The 24,621-nt window shown below is 45.1% G+C and overlaps 1 protein-coding gene across 2 annotated transcripts; it reads left to right on the top strand.

The window, feature by feature from the left end:
- Positions 1-1,712: 1,712 nt before the first annotated feature.
- CARD19 (caspase recruitment domain family member 19) lies at positions 1,713-21,701 on the top strand. Of its 2 annotated transcripts, XM_008926390.2 has the most exons (6): positions 1,713-1,801; positions 11,843-11,985; positions 13,836-13,989; positions 18,004-18,063; positions 19,867-19,938; positions 21,321-21,701. In XM_008926390.2, exons 1-6 carry the CDS (start codon positions 1,783-1,785, stop codon positions 21,431-21,433), a joined length of 561 nt encoding a protein of 186 aa, XP_008924638.2. In that variant the 5' UTR covers positions 1,713-1,782; the 3' UTR covers positions 21,434-21,701. The 2 variants fall into 2 exon arrangements, with proteins under 2 accessions (XP_008924638.2, XP_008924640.2); XM_008926392.2 differs by lacking the exon at positions 18,004-18,063.
- Positions 21,702-24,621: the final 2,920 nt, after the last annotated feature.

Consider the following 24,621-nt stretch of genomic DNA (forward strand, 5'->3'; position numbering starts at 1 on the left):
CTTATTTTAAGGGGAGGATGCTCAAACAGATTTATTTACTTCCTGCCTTCAAAGAATTCAATTGTTTGGGGATTTTTAAATAATCAGTTGAATATTTTTTTCTCCTGTGTAAAAGTATTTTTTTTCTCCTGTGGTTTGCACTTTACAAGGGATCAGATAAGGAGCCAAGTGTGGTACTGAACATGTTTGTGAAGCTGGCTCTTCGTTATCCTGTGGACAACTTAACAGCCAACACAGTAACTTCTACAATATTTATCAGGACAATTAATGATCAGTATAGGTGGTCTTATTCTATATGCTGATTTTTCCCTTTTGCCAGGAACAAGAGGTACTCAATTTTTCCATTATCTACATTGTCTTGTTTTACTAATGCTGCTGAAATGTCCAAGGATAGGGTGTCATACAGCAGAACTATGGGGTGGGGATGGGTGTAATTCTCCAGGTAAATATGCAGGAAGTTAAAACTGAGCAGGGATTTCCAGACCTGTGGGTGCTCCAGGCTGTCACAGAACCACAGAATCTCCTGAGTTGGAAGGGACCCACAAGGATCCTCAAGTCCAACTCCTGGCCCAGCACAGACACCCCAACAATCCCACCCTATTCCTGAGAGCATTGTCCAAACATTCCTTGAGCTCTGGCAGCCTTGGGCCCTGGGGAGCCTGTTCAGTGCCCGACTATCCTCTGGGGGAAGATGATTTCATCCAAGTCAGTTCTATTCCCATTTAACTGTTTGGCTTAACTGTCTGGAAATAAAGTGCTGGAACTCGCAGCACAGCTTCTGCCTTTGTTTAGAGTCAGAGAATTTTTTTTTCATCTCCTTCTAACCAACAAAGGAATAAAAGGAATTATACCAATAATAATACTATGACTACATAAATATGACTGGAAAGTAATCCATTCTATATTGATGCCTTAAACCCCTAATGTTTTTTTATTTTTCTAATATTTGTAAGACTTGTAAATTTTATAAGTAGTGGAAGTAGATTTTAAAAGCAGCAACCCCCCCCTCCTTTGTCCCTTGTCCCTTTCCCTTTCTCTAGCACCCTTGTTTACACATTCCTTAACCCTCTTGCCCCATTCTATGCTCCCTATATCAATCCTACCCCTGAATATAGCAGAAATGTTTAGTCTTTTGTCAAGGCAAGGCCTAGATTGTTGGCAGAACAGCATATCAGGGCCTAAACCACAGAATATGGTCAAGAATGAGGTAACTATATACCCTTTGTGCTCTGATGAAGAGGAAGGTGGGATGAACACGGGGTCCCAAAAGCCCCAGACCCATTTCTCAGGGGGTGGACCCAGGGTGGACCACAGTAAAGGCCTCAGGGTGGACACATCTGGGATTGGATGGATGGTATTAAAAAATGTGACATCTCAGGCACGGCCGGCACGTCTTGTAACACCTTAGCCTTGGCAAAATAAACCCTTTCTTATCTCGTCCCTAATTAACCGCTCCGGAGATTTTTTCAGCATCAAAATTCCACAGCAACAATATGCAAAGCAACCGTAGAAATTACGAGTACACACACACACACAGGGAAAAAAAACCCTTTTGAGAAAGCAGACACGGTTTTCAGAGCTCAAACCATCAGCAGGAGCAGCGGATGCCGCCGGTGGCAGGGGCTGTGCCGGATCTCGGGCCGTGCTCGCTCCCTCCCCGTTTACTTTCGCTTCCCCAAGCAGCCCGTGACCTCCGCTCATCCAGGCGAGGAGGAGGAGGAGGAGGAGGATTTCCCCCCGCGGGACGTGTGCCGGGCACGGCACAGCCCCCGAAACCGATGGATGATGCTGTACAGAAGATGTAAGTGCATGTTTGTAGCGGGGAATCTGGGCAAAACAACGGGCTGAACAGTCCCAATCTGCGGGAACAGAAGTGCGGGGCCGGAGGGGCAGTGGCTCTGACGGGAGTGGCCAGCCCGACACTGCCTTTTTGCTTCTTAGAGCTTGTTTTTATAAATTATCGACGAAAATGTGCTGAAGGGAGCTTAGTGTGTAATCTGAGCTTTTAAGAAATATTTTATTGTATTTTCTTAAACACAAAGAAAGACTTTATTACAGGAACTCCCTGCGCTATCTGGATTTAATTTGTTGCTAAAGAGATTCAGCCCTCTCGGGCTGTGGGAAAATAACTAATTGTATTGTGATTCAACAGTTAACAGATAAAACAAAGCACTGCATAGCGATGCTGCCAGGACAAGGGTGAGATTTAGTAAGTCAAGTAATTCACTCAAATAAACAAATCGGTCCGTTTGGCGAGGGGAAACAGCACTGGCTTTTGAGATTAGCTAACCAGGAAATGGATCTGCTGGGAAATAAAACATTGTTGGGCAGCTCGCTTCGCTTGGCCACTAAATTAGGAACTCTGAAGTGGATCAGAGTTTTGGAAAGGCGTCGGGCTCTGTCAGGAGGTGGGGGCTTCTCACAGAGCTCCTCGCCCTGGGAGCAGTTTGGAAGCCCCCGTTCCTGTGCCGCAGGAGCGTGAGGATCCGTGGGGCTGTTCGTGCCCAGCCCCTGGCTGAGACCGGCCCGAGGTGTGGCTTCCATGTCCGCTGTGCTGTCTGAATGTCACGGATCACAGCCCGGGAGGGGCTCGGTGCCCAGGGAGGGTGTCCGTGGCTGCTGCCCCTGCCGTGGCCATGTGGCTCCCCCAGGATGCCTTTCCAAGGCAAACCTCACAGCAATCCTGCCGCAGAGGTCTTGCGTGCCACAGGCATGAGGAGGAGATATGTTTAACCTCTGCTTCTTGTATCATTATCCGAGTCTGCAGGACAAAAATATCTCCAGGCGGTGTGGCACTGTGCATCGCAGCACTCCCGAGGGGTTGATTTTCACTCCAATTTCACTCACCGTGTGCTGAAAAGCATTTTAGATTTATGTTAGAGATTTCAGTCTATGTCACATTAAGATGACCAGCTCTTCAGTTTGGTGGTTCAGATTCTGGTAGTTTGAAAAGTTCTAAAAGCTTCTAAATTAGGAATTTCTAAAATTTCTAAAAGTTTCCAGAGAAACTTTATAGCAGAGCACAAAATGCAGTGAATTCACAAAGTTATAAAATGGTCATAAAAACAAATCCTCAGCATACCATTCTGCCATTGCTTCTTAGTACTAGGCAACACTTCTTGCTGTAATATTTTAATATATATATATATGAAATAAAATAATAGAATCACAGAATGGTTTGGTTTGGAAAGGACCTTAAAGATCATCTTGTGCCATGGGCAGGGATACCTTCCACTACACCAGGTAGCTCAGGGCCCCAACCAAAATAATATTAAAAATATATGATGAAAGGATTTATAAAGTGACAATTTCCTTTCCTGTTTCTTTACTAAAATACATTGCCAAAATCACTCTGGTACAGGCATGAGCAAGGCCTCCATGTGCAATAATAATAGTAATTTAAAAATCTATTTTCATGCTGTTAGAAAGATCTGGATTCCTGAGGGTAAATGGAATAAACTTGGGATGTTTATTGATCTTCTCAAGGACATGCACCGTGAATGTCACAGCATTTGGCAACACTAAAAATATTTCAGTGAGGTGTTTTCCTCATGTTCTTACACTTTCTAGGGATGAAGCTGCTTTCATTTCTTGTACAGAGGTAGAGGTCAACATGTCAGAGGGTAAATGTGGGGCTGCAGGTATTTAGTTTCTTAATGGAGGTGCCTCAAATTGTGATATGGCACAGGGTGGGACACTACCTTCTTGGTAGAGCTGTGCCACACTAGGAACTGCTCCCTGGCAGGGAAGGGCACACTCTGGAAGGAGAGGTGAGAGTATCAGAGAGAGAAATGATGTGGAAGAAAGCGTCAGGATGGTGTGGGTAACCCTGCCAGCCGAAACGCTGCCCCAGGACCTGCCCAGGTCTCATCTCTGCGGCTGTGCTGGGTGTAACACTCACCCTGTGACACCACGGAGTGGCAGCACTTGCAAACTGCAAGCAAATTCTTTGTTTTCTTTTTCTTTTTTTTTTTTTCTTTTACTCACTGCCATGCTAGCTGCAGCTGTCTCTCATGAGAGGGTGTACAGCATGTCCTGTGCAGAGCCAGGAGCTGGACTCGATGGTCCTCGTGGGCCTCCTCCAACGCGGGACAAGCTATGATTCCTGATCCAAGCACAAAGTCATGTCCTCACTAAATTGTTCTGGCAACTCGTGCCCACCCCATAGGGCTTCAGACACCCCGGCCTGTCCGTCAGGACATGTTGACTGACTTCCAGCTTCAGTGCTACACGCTCCCAAGACACTACACCACTCCATGCATGGAGCCTTATTATTATTATTATTATTATTATTATTATTATTAATCAGATTTATTATCTGTTTAGCCAGCCCTGGTGTATTGGCACAGCTTTTCCACACACTTGGGTTACGATGGGTTCAAATCGAACGAGTGGAAATTTGGGTTAGATATAAGGAAGAAATTCTTCCCTGGCACAGGTTGCCCAGAGGAGCTGTGGCTGGCCCACCCCTGGGAGTGTCCAAGGCCAGGTTGGACAGGGCTTGGAGCAACCTGAGCTAGTGGAAGGTGTCCCTGCCCATGGCACGGGGTGGAACGAGATGAGTTTAAGGTTTCTTCCCATCCAAACCATTCTGTGATTCCATTATTAAATGGCACAGAGGCAAACCAGGGCAAACCTCTCAGGGTCACATGGACTAGTATCATGCATGCAATGGGTGTTTCCTGGTTTAGCATATATGTTGCTGCTTGAGGACTTGTTACTTAAGCAAATTTTAAATAAGAAGTGTCTGTGCAAGGGCAGTTGTGTGGTTGAAGTGTTTTATGTACCAATCTGGAGGAAGCTTTGCCTACTGTGATTTTAATCCCTCTGGAGGATTTCTGTCCCTCTAAAACATTTTCTTCATGGTTTTGACACAGTCATAATTAGAAATAACCCTGTGTCTTTGCCATAGTAGAAATCCACCTTTTCTATACAATAAAAAAAAATACCAGATTTTACAGTCAAAACCCCCCTGCAATAATAAATAACATATCCCTTTCTTCACAATTTTCAAAACTGAGATTCGCTTTCAACCCTCTGCAGCATTTATACCTAGGAAGGCATATTGTGCTCCATGCCTTGCTGGGTAATTAAATGGTCAAATTTAGTGCTGGTGAAATTTAATGCAAATCGGATTTTTTAAAATCCAAATATGCTTGTACTTCTTCCCTCATGAACTTAATATATCCCAATTAATTAGATGCTTCCCTGCAACCTTTTCTATGAGACAGGTTGCCCCTGCCCCTGGACTTGAGTAACTAGGGGGCCAAATGTGCAGCTGCACTAAAACTGCTGCGGCACAGGGAAAACATGGGCTGTACGTGGGTATTGTGGAGATGCAGACGTGGTATTTTGGGCAGTGAAATCAGCAGTGGGAAAGGAAACTGTGGCGTCACTAATGGTGCATTAATTGCTCGGGCCGAATGTGCCTTACCCGCTGCAGGCGCGCCAGACCTGCTGCGGCACAAGGAGAACACGGACATTGCGCAGGTGTAGCCGTGGGTATGCCGGACAGCGAAATTACGAGTGGGACAAGAAAATCGCGGCGTTACTAACTGTGCGATGAACAGTGTCAAACCCCGGTGGTTGTGCGGTTTTCGCGCCCCGAGGTTTCAGGCGCGCGGGGAAACCCGCCGTGGGCTCGGAGGGGGCCGACCCCTGGGCGACCGGTCCACCGCCGGTCGTACCCGTCCGTCCCCCCCTCCCCCCGGTCCCCCCGGCCCATCCCAGCTCCCTGTCCCGCCTCCCGAGGCACCGCCCCGGCCCCGCCGCCCCGCCCCGGCCCGGCACAGCCCTCAGGCCCGCCCAGGGCCGAAGGCCGCAGCCCGCGGGCCGGGCGGGGCGGGCCGCCATGGCCGGTGAGTGCGGGCCGGGCCGTGAGGCCGACGGAGCCCCCGGGACCCGGGGGGGTTCGGTGCCTTCCCGCGGGGTTCGGCTGCGCGGCCGCGGGTCGGGGCTATCGATCCCCGGGGCTGGGGCGGTGACAGGCGCGCAGGGCAGAGTGCGGGGCCCCAGCCCGGGTGTCCCGCTCTGTCCACCCCCGTCCTCCGGCCGGCGCTGCGCCTGCCGAGCGCACGGGCTGCCCGGGGGCCCTGGGGGCTGCGTGTAAGCTGGTGTCACACTCCGGGGTTAAGGGCGTATTTTGCTCGCTGTTATTTTTCCTCTTCTGTTTTTAAAAGATGTTTCAGGTAGAAATGAGTTGCTGAAGTCTGCAACTTCCTGACAAGGGGGCTGTAGCCGGGTGGGGGTCGGGCTCTTCTCCCAAGCAACAAGTGACAGAATGAGAGGAAACGGCCTCAAGTTGCACCACGGGAGATTTAGGTTGGATATTGGGAAAATTTCTTCCCTGAAAGGGTTGTCAAGGCCTGGCACAGGCTGCCCAGGGCAATGGTCGAATCACCATCCCTGGAAGTGTTCAAAAAATGTGTATATGGAGCACTCGAGGACATGGTTTGGTGATGACCATGGTGGGGCTGGGTTGATGGTTGGACTCAATAGTCTTAAGCTTATTTTCCATCCTAAATGATTCTGTGATTCTCTGACTTGCTGTCAGACACTCTTGACTTCTGGTGACTTGCCAGTAGCATGTGGCAGTGGGTGAGTGTGGCTGAGGAGGGTGGCATCTTGTCTTTCACCTCTATCGCCCTTCCAGCCCAGAGGAGCAGAGCAGTTGCTCGTCGTCAGGGGTGCATTGAGTAGCTGGTGCCATCTGATCATCTCAGACCATTTCTCTGCAGCCGGAGATTCCTTCTTAAATCTTCAGCATCCCTTTCTTGGGCTCTTGAAAGGGAAAAGAACTAAATTAGTGTTAAGCTAACAGTTTGTTTTGAAAGGCTTTTTCGTCAAAATACTTCAACAAGGAGTTTGCATGGACACGTACAAATGGTTTGATCATCAGATCCAAACTTTCGAGGTCTTGGTTGCCAGCTTTCCTGTATAAAGTTTATGAAAATCATCCAGGAGTTTTACAGGAAGTGGCAGCTTGTGTTTGCACTGCAGACACCACTGAGGTTTCTGGAACGGATGTTTGCAAGTTCTGTGTGTTGTTATGGCCAGTGTCTTGTGTTGTGTTTTGTGTCTCAGTGTTTAAATTTATCTGCCTGATGATCCTGTCTGTTTGGTAAACTGAAGGAGGCTTTTAAGGGGACAGCAAACCAAAGGTGGAACCATACTAAAGATACAGTGGTGTCAGAGGCAGTCTCAACAGTCCTTATGTAAATGTTGGTGGAGTTGCTAATTGGGTGTGTGCACCTGCCTGACAAGGCAGTTGGCAGCATTAACGCTCCCAGGCCTGGATGACAGGAGTTACGTGTTGCAGTGTGGCAAGGAGGGGCTGATCTCAACCTCTGAATTTGAATGCAGCTGGATTTATTCATTTACTGTGATAAATACAAGTGGCAGTGCAGACCCAGCCTAAAGTGGCAAGTCCATAGGGCCTTGTGGCTTTATCCAGAAGGGCATTGGAAGTAGATGGTGGAGGAACATGTGCTCCTGCAAGAGACAAAATCCCATTTATCTTCCTGGTACAGAAAGCAACGTGGGGTCTTTTATGGTACGGATAGTTAGGCAGAACCAAATTTACAAAAGGGTTTTTGACAACCAAGATAACCTGAAAGTCCTGCTTTGTGTTGTGCCAGTGGCCCGCTTTCAGGGACCAGACACTTCAGCACAGGCTGAGCAGGAGTGCAAAGGCTTGTCCAACATCCTGGTTGCTGCCCATGCCTAGGCTAGGAATTGTCTCTGACAAACTCCCTGTGAACACTGCTGTTAAATCAGGAAGAGCTTCAGCAGATGTGTCCCTGTCACTCGTGCCATTTTTCCTGCAGGTGCTGTAGCAGACAGCCTGGCATGTTGTGGTCACATCTGATCAGGGTTTTTATGAGCTTTGTTACTTCCAAAAGCAGAATATGTTTCAGCAGCCTTACAATACCAGCAGTTTGTGTAGTGGCTATTGTCAGAAACCTAATTGCCCATTTGGAGGGAAGGATCAAGAGATGCCATTTTATGAAGGGTTTCAGTGGGGGTGACTTGTACTTGCAGGTGGAAAATGGTGAGTGTGCTGCTTTGTTACTGTCATATGTTGCTTGTGAAATTATCATCACTAAATCAGTGATGATGTTTTATAATCTATTTGGTAAATTATAAATTTGATATATGTTATAATTATTTTATAATCTATTTTATCCTCTGTTTGAGGAGCTGCTGGCTGCTTTCCTCTGGTATCTTCTAGTTTTATGTGTCCTTCCTTTCCTTCCTCAGGTGCAAGGTGTGTGTGCTGGTGTGGGTGCCTGTGCTGTGTGCCAGAGGCTGCTTGGACTTTGGGTAACAGAAAAAAGTGGTTGTGTGTGGTGTGTCACTGGCTTTTAGTAATTATAAATCAATAACATTAGTCGTGTTTTCTTCCCCACTATCAGAGACAGTTCCTGAGTTTCCTGTTTGCCTCTTTGGCAAGTTTACATTTCCTGTGAGTAAGGAAAATACCAGCTTTTTTAAAGTAGGTCAGGTTCAGTGTTATGGTATCCAGTCTGAGCTGTATTTGCTCTTCAGCAGGGCTGAGCTCAGTGCCAGCCCTCCACTTCCTCCCCAGCACTTGCACACTTGAGCAAACCTGCTCTTGGCTCCAAAGACTGTGGGACAGGATTAAGCCCAGTTAGCTTGATGTTCTGGCAGAGGGAAAGGTGAAACTGTAGTATGTTCCATTTCAAATTTGAAGTTATAGTCAATCCTTGTGCAGTCTGAGGACATTAAAATGCCTGGCAATGGCACACCTGTGCACTAAACTGTGGTAAACTCAACTGGTCTCCCAGTTTTGCTGCCCTGAAATTTCTAGGCAAGTTCTGACTAACAGCATTACTGTCCCTTTAATGCTGGGGTGAGTCCTGCTTACAAACAGTCTCCTTAGCATAAAGACTTTAAATTGTTCTTGCAATAGCTGTTGCCTCTTTGAGGCAGTGAGATAAAAGCTGGATATGCAAAACATCCCAAACACCACCTCCCTAAATTCTTAAGACCTAAATTCTTAATTCGCGTCAGTAGCTTTGCTGCAGTCGTGAAGTCACCTGTTTTGGGGTTCCTGTTACTTAAAAATGTTCATAATAGGTTTGTTCTATTAAAAAACTGCTGCTTGTGAGCAGTGATCATAAAACCTTGTAGCACAGCCATACCTGGGCCATGACTGGCGGTGCACAGGAACAGTGACAAAGCTGCCAGAGCTCCTGGGGCAAACTGGGCCCAGGAGCCTTCAAATGCACACATGTGCTGTCCAGATATCCTTATCACTCCAAAGCAGGGTGCCATATTCCAGCTGCTAGGATTGGTGGGGCTTTTTTTGTTCGTTTTCTTTAAATTTTAGTAGCTGGGGCTACAATTCTGCACTGGTGAGTGGTGTCAGTGTGGGAAGTTTCCCTTCTCTGGTCTGAAGGCAGTTCCTTGTGTGGTTTGGACAGAGATTTCTCAGAACTAGAGAAGAGACAGAAGATTTTGGAAGAGAGAGGTGAGATACTGGAAGGATGAGATACATTTGCTCTGCTTTCATTGAGCTGGTGTTGAGCTGGTAAGTGCTCTTCAGGAAATATTAAGCCTTGCTCCTCATCCTAAATACTGAGCTCACATCCTTTGGAGGAGGTGCAGGTGCACACAGGGGAAGTGTCTGTAGGAGATGTTTCACAGGGGCTTCTTAAACACAGAGCATCCCATAGGATGGGTGAAGCATCTTGCAGGTGCACAAGCCAGGCATTAAACATGTCCTTGGCAGGCACAGTTTAGCAGTAGCCAGAGAGGCCAAGAGCGTGGTCCCATTCTCTGCTCCTGTCTTTTGGCTCAGATGGTAAGGAAATATAGCCCCTGAAGTCTTGGAGAGGCCTCTGCCCTGTAATTTGTTGCCCCGGGTGGGGGGTTTCAGGTGGCAGCAAAAGGCCTTGGTGAGACCTCATAAACTGTCACGTAAGGTGATGGTTTGCTGAGTGTGTGTAAATGGAAACTACCAGGAGGACAGGGAGCACTTGGGACTGCTCAGAAAGTGCTCTTGGCTTAAGTGGAATCTTCAGCTGGTCCCAGTTCCCTTCGCTGGTGTAACTGCTGTGCCTGGACACTGTAATGACGGGGCAACAACAGAGAGGAGGTGACACTCTGAGCCTGCTTTTATTTCACTTTGGACACTCATTCTTTTGGACTTTTAGCCCTGGCTGTGGTTGGTTAGTTGTCACAGTGTTGTCTGAAGTTTAATTACTCGGCTGTAAGACCCTGGTTTAATGCATGGTCCAAGTGCAGGTACAGAGTTGTTGGTGACACTGAGAATCACTACAAATCATGTCACTGAGGCAGAGGAGGGGGAGGATGCTTCGGGGAGCTTCATTACCCAGAAAGCATTTGCATGATCAGGCACAACTTTATGGTCTTCCTGGTCCTTGCCTCAGCCCTTTGTGCATGCCAATGGGTTGATTTGATCTCAGCTCTGAATCCAGGAGAACCTGGAACCTCTCGCAGCAGAAGGGAAGTATTTCAGCACAGGAAGTATTTCGTGGCAGTGTGTTTGTGACAGTGCACTACAGCTGCCTTGGAGCAAGCTGTGGAAAAGTGAGGCATTAGAAAGACGTGGAAGTAAAAAATGGTGTTTGCATAAAAAGTAAGAATGTAGCTGGAATCCTGTTGTGCCCCTAGAATCACAGCTCTCTGTGCCACATCAGTAGTGGTGTGTTCTTGTTTGAGTAGGAGTGGCACTGGCACTGCAGAAGTAAGTGATGGTCACATTGGGAGGTTTTCCTGAACCCTTTCCTGTAAATGCTGTCAGTGCTACACAGATACAGAAAAAGGACAATGTAGTACCCAAACCAGTGACACTACAGGAAGGGCAAGGGCTGTGTGTAGGTGCAGTGCATCAGGGCAAAGTTTTTTGGCTCTTTTCTTTCACTCCTTTGTTTGTCTTCTCTAAATTGCAGGGCACAAGGGGCTGATGGTTTTGTATTTTCTGGTAGCCAGAATACCATAAAACCTACACATTTGCTTTAAACGGAGAAAGTGCTGGGGGTGTGGGGGTGTTTTGTGTTTGTTTTCTGTGCTGCTCAGTTGTAAAGCATTGTACTGGCATTTTAACACTCATTTCAGACACGGTCATGGATGTTCTCTTTTTAAATCTGATAAGGGCACAGTAACCTGTGGAACCAGTCTGTGCTTGTATCTTAATCTAGGGATTACAGACAAGCAGCTATAGGGAAAGCTATGCTCCTGCAAAATCCATTGCTGACAAATTGGGTATGATGCCTAAACCAACAGCAAATCTGGATTTGTGTATTTGCAGAGGTTTGGGTTAGTAGAAAAGGATGTGGTTTATTTGTGTGTGTGTATTTGAGTGTACTAACCTGTAAAAATGTACTACTTTTTGAATGCCCTTTCTTCCCTTCCTGTGTGAAATCCTTTCCTAAAAAACTTAATGGCCCCTTGGCAGAGATGCTGTTATAAAACACATCAGTTTTAAATGTCATAATCTGTCTTCCTATATGATAGAAAATTTATTTTCAGTGATTTATTAACTTCAGGGCTGTATTTGATTAAATACCCATCAGTGCTTGACTTCTAAACGATTTAGAACCATCTCCCTTTGGAAAGAGAGAGGTAGCAGGACTGACCAGCCAGGAGATTGGATGTGTGTCATTTCAAGTGGATGGGTCTTTGGATGCAAATGGCTGTGTTGTGTTTCCCTAACAGATAGTTCAGTTTTCTAAAATTAGGTGGTGATGGTAATTTTAATTTAGGCATCACTGGTAGGAAAATGAAATTTACAGAATTTAAAAATGGCTTGTTAATTAACTGCTGTGGTTTGTTCTGTGTGTTATTTTTTCTCTAGACCAGTCGTATTGTCATCGCCTGCAGCACGACATGTATTTCCTTACAAGCACTAGCCGACTGAATGAGCAAGTGGTTGATAAAATTATCCTTCAACTTAACAGAGTCTATCCCCAAATTCTTACCAATGAAGAAGCAGAAAAGGTAATTTGATGAGTTCTGTTGTGTTGTTTTTGCAGGTCACTAGCCTAGCTCTTCCCCACAGACAGCCAGTCTTCCTCACCTCCTCCTTGCTGGCCAGTTGTGTCTGGGATCTCATGTGAGAGGAGCAGTCACAGGGCTGGCACATTCCCCGTGCCAAGTGGTTATGAGAGAGGACACTCTCCCAGCAGCAGCTGAGTGCCAGGGTCCCTGCCCTGACCAGGAGCACGCACCCTCACAGCCACTCCATGGCAGGAGTTCACCATCCTGTGACCAAGTGCCCCACGTGCCTCCTCCTCACATGGGGCGGTGTGGGGGTGTCACCTCAGGTGATCTGTGCTGCATCCAGCTCTGCCCACAAAATCATCTCTTTTAGCTTAATCAGTTTTAGTGACTAATTAATAACTCCGAGTACTGGTAGAGAAGGAGGGGGTGTTAGTCCCACCAGTAAGTGCAGGAGCCACGGGAAGTGGATGGAGTTAGTAACATCTTGCAGTGGTGCTGCCAGGTGTGCAGAAAGGCCATCCTCCCTGGCATGAATCTTTCAAAAATGGGAGGTGTTTTTAGAGAGAAAGAGCTTCTAAGTTTGTGTGGAGACAAAGTTAAAGAGCTTCCCTGATCCTACTTGTAACAGTTTGTACTTGCCCTGTGCTGGCTTCCTGTCTGCACAAGGCTCAGGGTTTTGGCATATCAGTGTTTTAACCTCAGGAAAAATGGGTCTAATTCTGCCATAATCAAACCCCATGGGGACAATTAGTGTTTTGTGGTGTAGAGCAGAGCTAGATCATCAGCTGAGCCAGTCTTGCCACTCAGTTATGATAACCAGTGTGACATGTGCCAGACAAGATCATCTTATTCCCTCAAGAGCTTCAAAAGAAATACATAAAGAAACTGTGAAATGTGATTTGTGAGTTCTGCACTTAGACAGCAGTGAGCTGCTTTTGCATGGGTCCAGGCAAGTTTGTGTCAACTCTGTTGAGGAAGCTTGTAATCTCAGCTGTATCTGGTAGACCCTGTGGGAATTTAATCAGAATAAGGAGTGTTGTGTAAGGTCTGTGGCATTCTTGCCCCCCTTGAGCAGGAATTGTTCCTAACTCAGTATGCTCCAAAGGTTATCCACTGTGCTGCAATGAAATATGATGCTTTGCTGAGAATGGCTTTGGATATTTTCCAAATAAGCTGAAATCAGTTTGATGTGTAAGCCTAGGGATGCATTTTCCTTCTCTTTGTAAGGTCTCCTAATGCTTATCACATTCAGCACTACAGAAAAGAGGCAATTTCCTCTGCAGCTGCTTGCCATGTCACCTGAGTAATGGGAATTTGTGCCTGTTGAACTGGGCACTCAGCAGTTAATTGTGCTGGAATCAAAGAAAAACAATGAAATATGTAATCTTGGGATGATGAGCACTCCAATACTGGGACTAGGATAAGGAGTATAAAGTGCCTTTTTGGGGATCATTATTAGACAACTAAGAGCAAATTTGAAAACATCAAGCTTTATTATAAGATTTGATGATATTTTCTATCAACAGTCAGAATAGAATTGTAGAATAGCAATACCATGTTAGCTTGGATCCGGGGAAGACATCAAATGCAGTGGCTTTCCCTTGATCAGGATGGAAAAAAGCTTGAGGGGAAGCAGAGGCAATATCCTCTCCATCAGGCAGTGCTGACCATGTGGAGCTCAGTGCTCTGCAGTGCATGTATGTCCTTTATAGGTTCTGCTTATTTTTTTGGGCCTTTGAAATATCAAAGAAGCTCCAAATCTTTGCTCCCTGGCATACTGGAAAGTGATGTAAAATTGATCTCTAGCTGTTGTAATCTGTCTTCTGATGAGTGCTTTTCTCTTACAGTTCAGGAATCCAAAGGCATCACTCCATACCAGACTCTCAGATCTGTTAAAGCACCTTCAAAAGAAAGGAGACAGACACTGTCAGGAGTTTTACAGGGCTCTGCAGATCAATGCTGAACAGCTGTTTAATGACCTGCCAAGTAGGAAAATCTTGAGTAAGTTGATTTGTAAGTTGATTGAGTTGTGAATTTCCTCATCAGTGAATTTCCTCCTTTCAGATGAGGTTTAGGTTATTTAGACAACCTAAACAGGTTATAAATAATATAAATAAACAGATTATTTAAAAAAATGTTGGGATATACCTTAATTCCTTTTCACTGGAGTTTTCCAAAAGCCATACGGGGATTTGACTTCTTGTTATTTGCTGATTAGAGCGGGCAAAACTCTTTGATTCTTTTGAAATATGAAATATGTCTTTAAAACAGTTTTAAGTGCAACATGTCAGCAGTATAACTCCTATGAATTACAGCTTCTCTTTCATAGCCATTGCTTCATAATGGCTTGTTTATTTCCTCTGTGCTTATTCTGACTTGCAGCACAGGGGAACATCACAAACCTCCAATTTGTTAAGCTCAAATGTCTGCTGGCCCAGGAGCTTGGCTTTCCCTCAGTCCATAAATCTCCTCTAGTGTCTAGTTTAACACAAAGCACACATTCATAGGCCCTTGCACTGATGGACTGTGATATTAAAATCACTTAGGACTTGTTTTGTGCAGCTGACAGGCCTGACTGATGTCCATAAAGCTGCCCCCAAATACACTTGTATGCACTTTGTAAGGGCTGAGGCTCAAACAGATTTGATTCTGTACTGCAAAGGAGTTCATTTCTTTAAGGAAAATTTCAAGCCTGACTTGCCAGCATGTGATAATGCTGTCTGCTGTGTGTTGGTCTTTCTTTTTTTCCCTACCTAAGAAATGCAGGAAAGAACACTGTTGCAAGTGGATGGGAAATCGGTTCAGGCATCCTGCACAGTGAAATGACTTGAGGAGCTTGAGGGAAAACTCCCCCATTTATGTTAAGGAAGCTGCAAAAGGACTGCAGTTTAAGAAATCCTTATAAAGTATCCCAGCAGTAATGCTTCACCAGTCACTTGATTTCTTCTTGTAAGAAACTCCACAGTGAGGTGCCAGGGCAAATCACAGGCATGAGACAAACTCCAGTGGGATTCAAACCATTACTGCAAAAGTCTGTAGGTTGACCTCTTTTATTTCTGCAGTGAAAATGTCGTGCAAAACTGTAATTAGCTTAATTTCAACTTTCATTTTGAAGGAAGGGATTTCTATTTACCCAGCACAAACACTGTGAAGCTGCAGAGTTACCCTGCATCCATACCTGAACCCTTTTGAACTGGGGACTTCAGGGCCCATCCCTGCCTCAGGATCTCAGCTGAACACTAATCCCAACTGATTGAGCCTTGCAGCAGCTTTAAGACAGTGTTATGATCTGATACTCACCTTGTAGAAGTCATGCCCTTTGGGAAACAGGCTCTTAGTTTTGGATCTATGGTTTTTACTTGGGTAGAACTCAAGAGCAACAGGTTTTTCTGCCAGGCTGACTAGAAGTCAGCAGACAGCCTGTGTAAATTAAGAGCAGTTTAAAAAACCTTAGTGTAGTCACTAAGAATAAAATTTCAAGACTGTTTTGATGTTTAAGAGTTCAAGTTAATGTTCAATAGCACCTTCTACAAGCTGTTTCTGATAATATGTCTTCACAAGGAGACTTGGGTAAGGTCTGTGAGGTGTTTTCACTTTTAGCTAGAGCAGAAGTGTGCTCATCCTTGCACTTGATTTCTGTGGTGACTCAGAGCTTTCTTCAGGTGGCAAGATAGGCAGGGTTAGAGCTTCTCATGTGCAGACTGTGCATAGCAAGTACCTGTGCTAGAAGTGCTTCCTGTTAAACATACAGCTGCTTGTGGTGCCCCAGAACTGTTTTGCTGCTGCAGCATTATACAAAGGGACTTCAGTAACCATCAAAAGTTGTTAAATTCTCTGTATCTTGGCACACTCTCTTATGTTAACCATCCTCAGAAGGATGAGAATAGTTTAAATATCTGGGTTAGAACACTACTATTTGCCGAGATTCTGCAGTTTCCTTCTGTTGACCTGAGAAGGAAATACTGAGATGACTGTGTTAATATGCTTGCTGCTTCTTATGAGTTCTGTAATTAAAACAAACGTCTGCAGTCTGGATTGAATGGTCAAGAAATGGTCAAGTGGAAGGTGTCCCTGTCCGTGCCCGGGGGGTGGAACTGGATGGTCCTTAAGGTCCCTTCCAACCCAAACCTTTCCATGATTCTGTAATACTCTTAGGAGTACTTGTTAGATTTGTCAAATTTAGCACAGAGCATTTACCGAATTGCCACTAGAATTTGTAAATGTGAGGAAAAAGGAGAATCCCTAACATGGGGAGTTTGTTCTAAGTGTAGATTGAGCTGAAACAAACAGCATTACAAACACCTGGAGAAGTTATTGATAAGGACATGGATGAACCATGGCCAGGATGGAGTTCTGTAATATCTTACATACTGTACATATGACAAATGTTTTCTACAGAGGAAATCCTTTCAAATATATCTTTTTCATTTTTAAAGCAGCTTTAAAAATTGTGCTAGAACAAAAGTTCTTTGCCTGAAGTGTAAATTGCCAGCGCAGTGTCTGGTAATGTCGGAGCATTCCCACTAGAGGGGGGGTAAGGCACACGATTGGGGCAGCCTCAGAGCTATTGAAGGCAAACAGGAGCTTCCAAGTGACTCAGAAAATGTTTTTATTTCCCTCAGTGCTGACAGAGACTAGAAGGATAAAGGCTCAGACCAGTCCCAGGCAGCAAAATCCCGAGAGAAGTGCAGAGGTCTGGTTGTGCTCTCCTGTGCAGAGTGAGGATTTGCAGCTGGAGTTCCTAGGGAGGACATCAGCCCCTCAAAGGGGTGAGGCTGCCAGTGACACAGAGTGCTCCATGGAGGCTTTGCAGCAATCCTTCCTGCTTCAGGGACTCTCAGGCCTCACAAAGCAAAGTGCTGCAGGGGTTTCTGTCCTGCACCAGTGCCATGTGCTGCCCCCACACCCAGGGGGACATCTTTAGCAGGGGAGGTGGCTGTTCTCCTGACAGCAGCTCCTGTTGCTGCCTGGGTGTGCAGGGCAGTTTTCCAAGGCACCTCACCGAGCTCCAGATGTCATGTAGGAGAAGGAGATCAGTAGAAACCAGTCAGTCTCAAATTATTTCCTATTGACAGCCATATTTGGAGCTCTCACTTTTTCTCCTTTCCTTTTTTTAACCCTTTTAACCCTTTGGCTGTTGGGCTTGGTGATCTTAGAGGTCGTTTCCAACCTTTATGATTCTGTGATTTTTTATGACCACAAAGAGATTTGGCTGAAAAAATTGTTATGCAGATTGGTGATGTGTTGAGGAAAGTCACTCCTCTGCCATGTCTGGTGACTGCTGTGTGCACACCCATTCTGCAGTGTTGTCTCCACATCTGTGTGGCAAAGGCAGCTCTAAAAGGGTCTTTCTGCCCAGAGTGGAAACTACTGAACACCCTGTCTTAAGGCCAACCTCCTTTTCTGCTTGAATTTGCAGAAAGATAGAGGCAAAAATTATTTATGCCAAAGGTTAGCACGTAGAACCTACAGATTTTCAAAGAAGCTGAGCATGTCTTTAGCCAAGACCTGAATTTAGGTAAATGATCTGCACCAAGAAGCTTTTTCCAAGTGCTTTATCCATTAAATACATCAATACCCAGAGAGATTTGCTCAAGAACAGAGAATGGTGATACATCAAATTATAAAGGTGTTTTCAGATTAGTGCATCTATTAACAAATCGTTTATATTTATTACCATGAAAATTGCTGGCATTATGGAAGAATTAGCTCCTGCTTTCCTCACTTGGAAAACAAGTGTGATGTTATTTATGTGCTCAGTTTGCTTAAGCAGATCAGAGGTGGGGCTGCAGCTGTTTTTGGTTGCATTCAGGTGACTGTGTGCCTGTCTTTTGATCAGCATATCCCCACCTTTGACTCTAGTGATGATCTGCCTTTGGAGGGGTTAAAACTTCATGTCAGTATTGGGTATTTTTTTTGAAATGTGTTGTTTTGCACCATTTTGCATGTGCTGATTATGTTTGTTTGTTTGCTTGAGCTGAGTACTAACTTCTCATGTGTTGCTTTTATTTCTAGAAACCCCAGATCCCACAGAGATAGACACTGACAAGGAGCAATATATGCTAAATGACAGGGGTAAATAAACCATACAGTGTCACCGGATGGAATGGCTTTGCAGATTACGATGCAATTTATTTTATCATGTAATTTGCATTTCATGTAACAACTAGTTTGGTTTATGATGTCTTTACTGTCACAAGTTAAGTAGAATTAATGGAGTAAAATGTATTGAGCTGCTGTTGAGGAAACCAGTGCCAGGAAATTGAAGAGACTGTAGAGTTTAATCAATATTTACAATGGTATTTTCACTTACACTGTTACAGCTAAACTCTTCATTTCCTGTGATTTCTTCAGTGCTTGAACAGTAAGGGCTATTCAGATGCTGCTATCACTTTGCATAAGGCCATCAGGTTTTTTTTTTAATATGACTTTCAATTTTTTTCATTTTTTTGAGCTCTCAATTTAAGTACAAATCATTTGAAAGCAAAGGCAGAAAGGAAAGATGTACTTAAATATATTTTCCTTAGGAAAACATGTTAATTATTTTCACCTTCCTCTGTTCAATGCCAGATTGCACAGACAAATATTTTATTCACTGTAGGATATTTTGGAAAGGAAGAGCTGAAAGAAAGATGAAGACTTTTCTGAATTTATAATGAGCTGTTTTATCATTTAAGTTTAATTAATATTTTATTTAGAATTTTGGATACAATTATGAGATATTCAAGACACTTTCTGTAAATTATGCCTTTTTACCAGTTTTCTGGGAGAAGACTGAAACGAGGGGCAGAAACACAGTGTAATGCAATGTATACTTTTGCCTGTGGTGGTGTTTCTTTGAATATGGAACCAAATTGCTCTTCAGATTTTTCACATTGCTGTTGCTGTCTGCATCATGAAAGTACAGGAGGAGCAGAGAAAGTGCTTGGAAATAAGAAAATGAAATATTATTTTATTTTTACTTTTTAAAAGTGTCTTTTCCTGAACTGTCCTCAAGCTGGAGATTGTCTGGCCTCTAACCACCCTCACTGGGAGGTTACATCCCAAAGAGCAACCAAATCCTTGCTCCTTTGCTGTTTCTCCAGTGTCAGCTCCAGGAATTTGTTAGTCTGCAGCACCCTTGTCCTTAAATTGACAGATGTAGTTTAATTGTAGCTCTATTCCTGGTGAAGTGGTAAATACAAATAGAATATTGGGCAATAAAGGAGCAGATATAAATCTTTACAGGGTTTTGTCAGCAGCTAAGTATGAATTAGAAAGGTTTTATTGAACATCAATACCAACCATCAGCATTAAATGTGTAATTCCAGGCAGGCAGTTTCCAGGGGGAGATTTGTTTTAGGCCCACATGTGGCTCTTCATCTCAGCCCTCAGGAGAGCTGTCAACAGGAGCAAGAATATCTGCTCTTGTCATGAGAGTGGAGTTTGTGGAACATCTGTGGGGGATAGAAAAAACCCCTGAAAATGTAGCTCTGAGGGGCTGTGGTCTCTTACCCTCAGGCAGGGGCTGTGAATGGAAGTGCCACGCTGTGTGGTGAGAGCCCTGCAGGCTGGGTAGTGTTTCTTGTGGTGTTTAAAGGGGGTTTGCACAAAGTTTGAGAGTGATGAAACATCCAAGGAAGCTTTCCCTCAAATTCTACAGGCTGTAGCTAGATGAGCAGAGGGGAACAGAGGGGGGTGGCAAAGCAACTGTAGTAAAAATTAATTGCTGTCCATTAAACGTGCCTCATAGAACATTAGCCACAGAACAAACAGAATTGTGAATGTGTTAGCTTCATTTGAGTATGCTTAATTATGCATATTAATAGCAATTGATGATTTATGAACCAAGCTAAACTTCTGCTGCCCTTAATGTGTTCCCTTTCACGTTTTCTCCAGGCCCAGTGTTTTTCCTGGCCTGCTTCAGCGTGGCTGCAGGACTTGCCCTGTTTTGGTATTGCTGTAACTCAGGTGAGCTGCTCTGTGGGGTTTCTCTTGGAAAGGGAAAGGAAGCACCTTGGAAGGCTCTGCCTTCCCTGAGCACGGGACAGAGGGGGCTCCTGATCTGACAGTGTCATCATTCATCAATGAGCTCAGGATACAAACTGCACTGCAGACGTGCTGCAGTATAAATAATGGATGGTTTGCCTGAGAGGATGCCACAAATAGGGACTCTTTTTAAAGGCAGTGGTCACATGAGCTCCTGTTGCTATAGCAATGGGTCATGAGACAGACCCAAGGCCTCTGGTTCCCACAGCCCCTGGGAGCCTGTGTAAGCTTGGCCAGTGCCAGGGCTGGACTGTGCTGGCTTGACTGGCTGAGCCCGAGCAGCTACAGCCATTGCCCCTGCTGCTGGCTCTGGGTGTTGGCTCTACCTGTCACTTTTGGGTTAGTGCCTTCTGCTCCTTGTGCCCCGGACACAGCAGTTACAGTTACATTGTTCTCTGCTGGTTTCCTTCACAGAGTTGTAGGTTTCGAGTAGCACCAGTCAATGGACTTTTCAGGTGATGTGGAAGTCTGGGCTCTGTGCTTCATTCCCAGATCAGAATCCCTCAGCTGGACTGTCCATGGTGTCACAGTTTAAGGCTGAGGGAACCCTTAGACCCTCAAGCCAAACCCATGTATTTCCTTAGATGCCATTGCTTCGCCTCATCAGGTTCAGTCATCCACATTTAATAAAAGCATTTTCAGAAAACTCTTCAGGGACTGATACCAAAAAACAGAGAATTCATCACTTCCCCTGATCCCAATTAGTCCCTAGCATTATAAGTGTGTATCTTACTCTCAATTTGAACTGGCTTCGGGTCCAGCCTAACATTTTTGTTCAGCCTTTCTCTACCAGACTGCAGAGCCCCTTGCCCCTTGTTTCTGTGCCAGCTGACTTTGCATATTTTCTCCCTGTAGAGTTCCTTGTGCCTCAAGTCATCTCTATGTCTTTAGTTAGTAATTTTAGCAAAAATAATCTCAACAAGTGTTTTGTTGCAAGGCTGCTTTTTCTGGTTTGTGAGGCTGTTTCCTGACTCTCTGTAGTATCTCAGTGCCCCGTGTGTAACAGGGCCAGCAGCCCTGGATGGGGTGGTCCAGCCTTGCACCATCCAGTGCCATGCTCAGGTGTAAAGCTGCCCCTTCCCTAGCTCACCAATCTCCTCTTCCTGTCTGAACTTGCAGCAATGAATCCCAACAGATTCCTTGTTCTCCTCTCTTGGCAGTTGATTTCTACAACATTGAAGGAAATTTTTCCTCTAGTTATTTTCAACTGATTTTTAATTTTTTGCAGGTGCTGCTTCCCCACTAAGAATGAAACTTAACTGTGTTCACTTTCTCTTTTTCCTCCCATCTTCATTCTCTTTTAGATACAAAAGTCATAGGAAGAGCCAGGAGAATCTTGGGCTTTTCTCCTATTATCATAAGAAGACATGTTAGAAATATTTGTATGTTGTATTTGGAAGACATATCAAGAGAATAAGGAAGAGCTGCCTCTTTGCCTGTCTGTGCAGTAACCTGCCAAGGGAAGCCAACGGTGCATAAATATTAATCTCCTATGCTCATACCAAAGATTTTATTAACTAGCTTCATCAATAATTGCCTTGCCTCCAGATGTATTCAGAATTTCAGCTATAAATGTCCTTCCCTCTGGGAACGGACCATTTATTTTTGTAAATGCTTATTTTAAAATATTTATCGTTTGGATAAAGAAGGTATTTTTTAATACAAGCTTTAAAACGATCTCCTAAGTGAGGGTCTGAAGCCATGTTTGCATATGTGTTTTATACTGGAACGAAGGATCACAACTGTTTGAAGAATGCTAGCCTGTCTTTTGTGGTAATTAATTTAAGAAAAGTACTTCAAACAAACACATGCACTCAAAGCCTTATTAAGAAATGGATCTCCATTTCAGAACTGTTTTGTCTAGATCCTTTTTACTCCCTGCCCTGAGCTCAAGTGTGAAAAGTTTATGGGTGCCAGTTCTCTTTGTGTCTGCCTTGTACTCAGTGTGTCTTTGGATTCCCTGCTGGTGCCTCATCCCGGCCTGTTCCTGGTCAAACCCTGCTGGCCCTGGTTGGAATGCCCTGGAGCTGGTGCTGACTGGTTCCGGGCCCACAGAGGGTCCCAGGGACTGGAATGTCTGACCTGAAGCACTTCAGACTACCAAGATGTTTAAGGTTTATTTAGTTCTCCCTTTCCCAGTGAAGTGCTTTGCACTCTGTATGGCTAAGAACCGGAACTAATCCAAGATACTTTGCAGTGACTCAAGTGTCATGACATGGGGCTTTTTTATGGCCAGAAGTACTTGAAGACTCTGGGATTGTTCATATGTCATGTGATGATGTCCTGTTTTTCTTTTCTGTGAGTTGAAACCTGAGAAACTTGCAGAAACCATTGTAAGATAAAATTCCTGAGGGAGAGGCAGGGAGTTGGGCTGCAAGTGAAGCAGCTGGGGGTTTCTCAGCTTGCTCCTGCCTCAGTCAGTGCCAAGGGCTGTGGAGAGTTCTTCAGTTACTGCTCAAGAGCATCAGGAGCTTGGGGAGACCATGATCCTGTACCTGGTGAGAAAGACACTTTTGTGGCTCTTCATTCAGTCAGGAAATTTCCAGATCAAATCAAATGTCATCTGAATAAACAGATACAGCACAAGTTACCAAGCACTGGAGGATCTCATGTGAAATTTAAAGTCATTTCAAGTGTTTTTTTCAAAACAGACTGAAAATTGTCTTTCGGCTTTAAACCTTATTCATGCTATTAAAATATCATCAGGGACTTTTTATATGGGTAGGACAAGGGGAAATGGTTTTAAACAGGCAGGGTTAGATATTGGGAAGAAATTCTTGGCTGTGAGGGTGGGGAGGCCCTGGCACAGATTGCCCAGAGAAGCTGTGGCTGCCCCATCCCTAAAAGTATTCCAGGCCAGGTTGGACGGGGCTTGGAGCAGCCTGGTCTAGTGGAAGGTGATCTGTGATCTCCCCCAAAGGAAATCTTCTTGTAATGACTGTGTTTCATTCCAATACAGCACTCTCTTGATAGAGCAGCAAGGATATAGTCCAGGGGAGGAGCTGGGTGGCCAAATCTCCCAGCTCCCCGATGTCCCTGTGCCAGCAGAGTGTTCTGTGTCCACAGGCAGACATGCCCCAGGATCAGCAGTGGGCCAAGGGATGCTGTAAACATATAAAATCCTGGTTGCTGCAAACATGGAACAAGGCAAATACCACGGAACAAAATAACACCCAGCGGAGAAGGTTTTTTGACTCCTTTCCCCTGCCCCCACCCCACCAGCTCATGTGCCTCTTGATCCCATCTCAGGGAGGACTCTTATTAGGGAGAAAACATTATATTTCCTACAGAACTGGGCAGCCACGAGGCTCTGCCTCGTTACACAACAGCTGCTGCTGTGCTGCCTCCCAGCTTGGGGAGGGCTTTAATCATGGTCTCTTGTTTTCTCCCTGCCTTGCCTTGTCTTTAAGGTGAAAACAGGTTGTATTTTTCTCCAGCAAAGCAGATCTAGTTTATAACATGTAAAATCATCCCTCTCTCCACTGCTGCTTACCTCGTCTAGCTGCCCCTTCTTGAGGGACTAGAACTACCTCTGAAAGCTGAAGGGGATTTAAATCTTTGCTTTGAAGCAAAATTTGAAACCTCATTAGAGGAGCAGTATACTGTTGTACACACAAAAATCATTATTCCAAATAATACAGTCACACCTTATTTTGAAGCAGAAGCAGAGGCCTTACTGCTCCCAGGCAGATTCTTTCTTTTTAGCTTACCCCCCATGGAATAACAGGTTACAAATTGTTGTGAGCTGCTGCTGAGACTTGCAGAAGTTATCAGTGCCTTTCTGAATCTGAAGATGAGAATTTGCTGGACTGCCCTCTTGGGTCGATCTAACCCTGTGCAGCAGGACATGGTCCTCCTAGTGCCTTAAACAGTGCCTTCTTGGCATGGAAACCATATGGAATTAGAGAGTCATAGACTGGGCTCAGTTGGAAGGGACCTTAAGGGCCATCTTGTTCCAACCCTGTAGGCAGGGACACCTTCCACTAGCCCAGGTTGCTCCAAGCCCTGTCCAGCCTGGCCTTGGACACTTCCAGGGATGGGGCAGCCACAGCTTCTCTGGGCAACCTGTGCCAGGGCCTCACCTGGCTCCCAGGGAAAAATTTCTTCCCAATATGGTACAGGGAAGTTTACTAAAGGCTGGAACTGTGTTTCCTCCCTTCCTGAGGTTGCTTGAGATGAGGATGCCTCTCAGGGGGGAAAAAAAGTGATCTGGAATGAGCTGTGCCAAGATTTAGAGCTGGGAGGAGAGAGGAAAGATGAGTCTTGGTTCATCCCAGTGTTAAAGGACCTGACAACAAAGAATAGAAAATAATCTGTTCCTTTATGAGGGCCAGTTACTAATTCCAAAAGTGAAGGTGAGGCTGCCTATAAGACTGGCATGTGCATAGGTTGAGAGATATTCTTGGAAGATTTTTCTTTCAGAAGCTTCTCTGCAAGCACATGCAGATAGTGATAGTTCTGTCTTCAGCTCCTGGAGGAAGCCTGTGTGTACCTGCGTGGGAGTCAGGTCCTTTTTGGCAACCAGTGTTATGGACTTGGGAATAAACCAAGCAGGGTCTTGGATGAGGCTGCTTAGCTGCAGAATTCCAGTTTCCCTGGCAAGTC

This window comes from Manacus vitellinus, unplaced genomic scaffold, assembly GCF_001715985.3.
Source record: "Manacus vitellinus isolate BGI_N305 unplaced genomic scaffold, ASM171598v3 scaffold_77_pilon, whole genome shotgun sequence".
Lineage (NCBI taxonomy): Eukaryota > Metazoa > Chordata > Aves > Passeriformes > Pipridae > Manacus > Manacus vitellinus.

What these genes read in the sequence shown, in the direction of transcription:
- CARD19 (XM_008926390.2), top strand. An exon ending in GCCAAGTAGGAAAATCTTGA is followed by an intron (nt 13,990 to 18,003) that starts GTAAGTTGATTT and finishes TTTTATTTCTAG; the next exon opens with AAACCCCAGATCCCACAGAG. An exon ending in ATATATGCTAAATGACAGGG is followed by an intron (nt 18,064 to 19,866) that starts GTAAATAAACCA and finishes CGTTTTCTCCAG; the next exon opens with GCCCAGTGTTTTTCCTGGCC.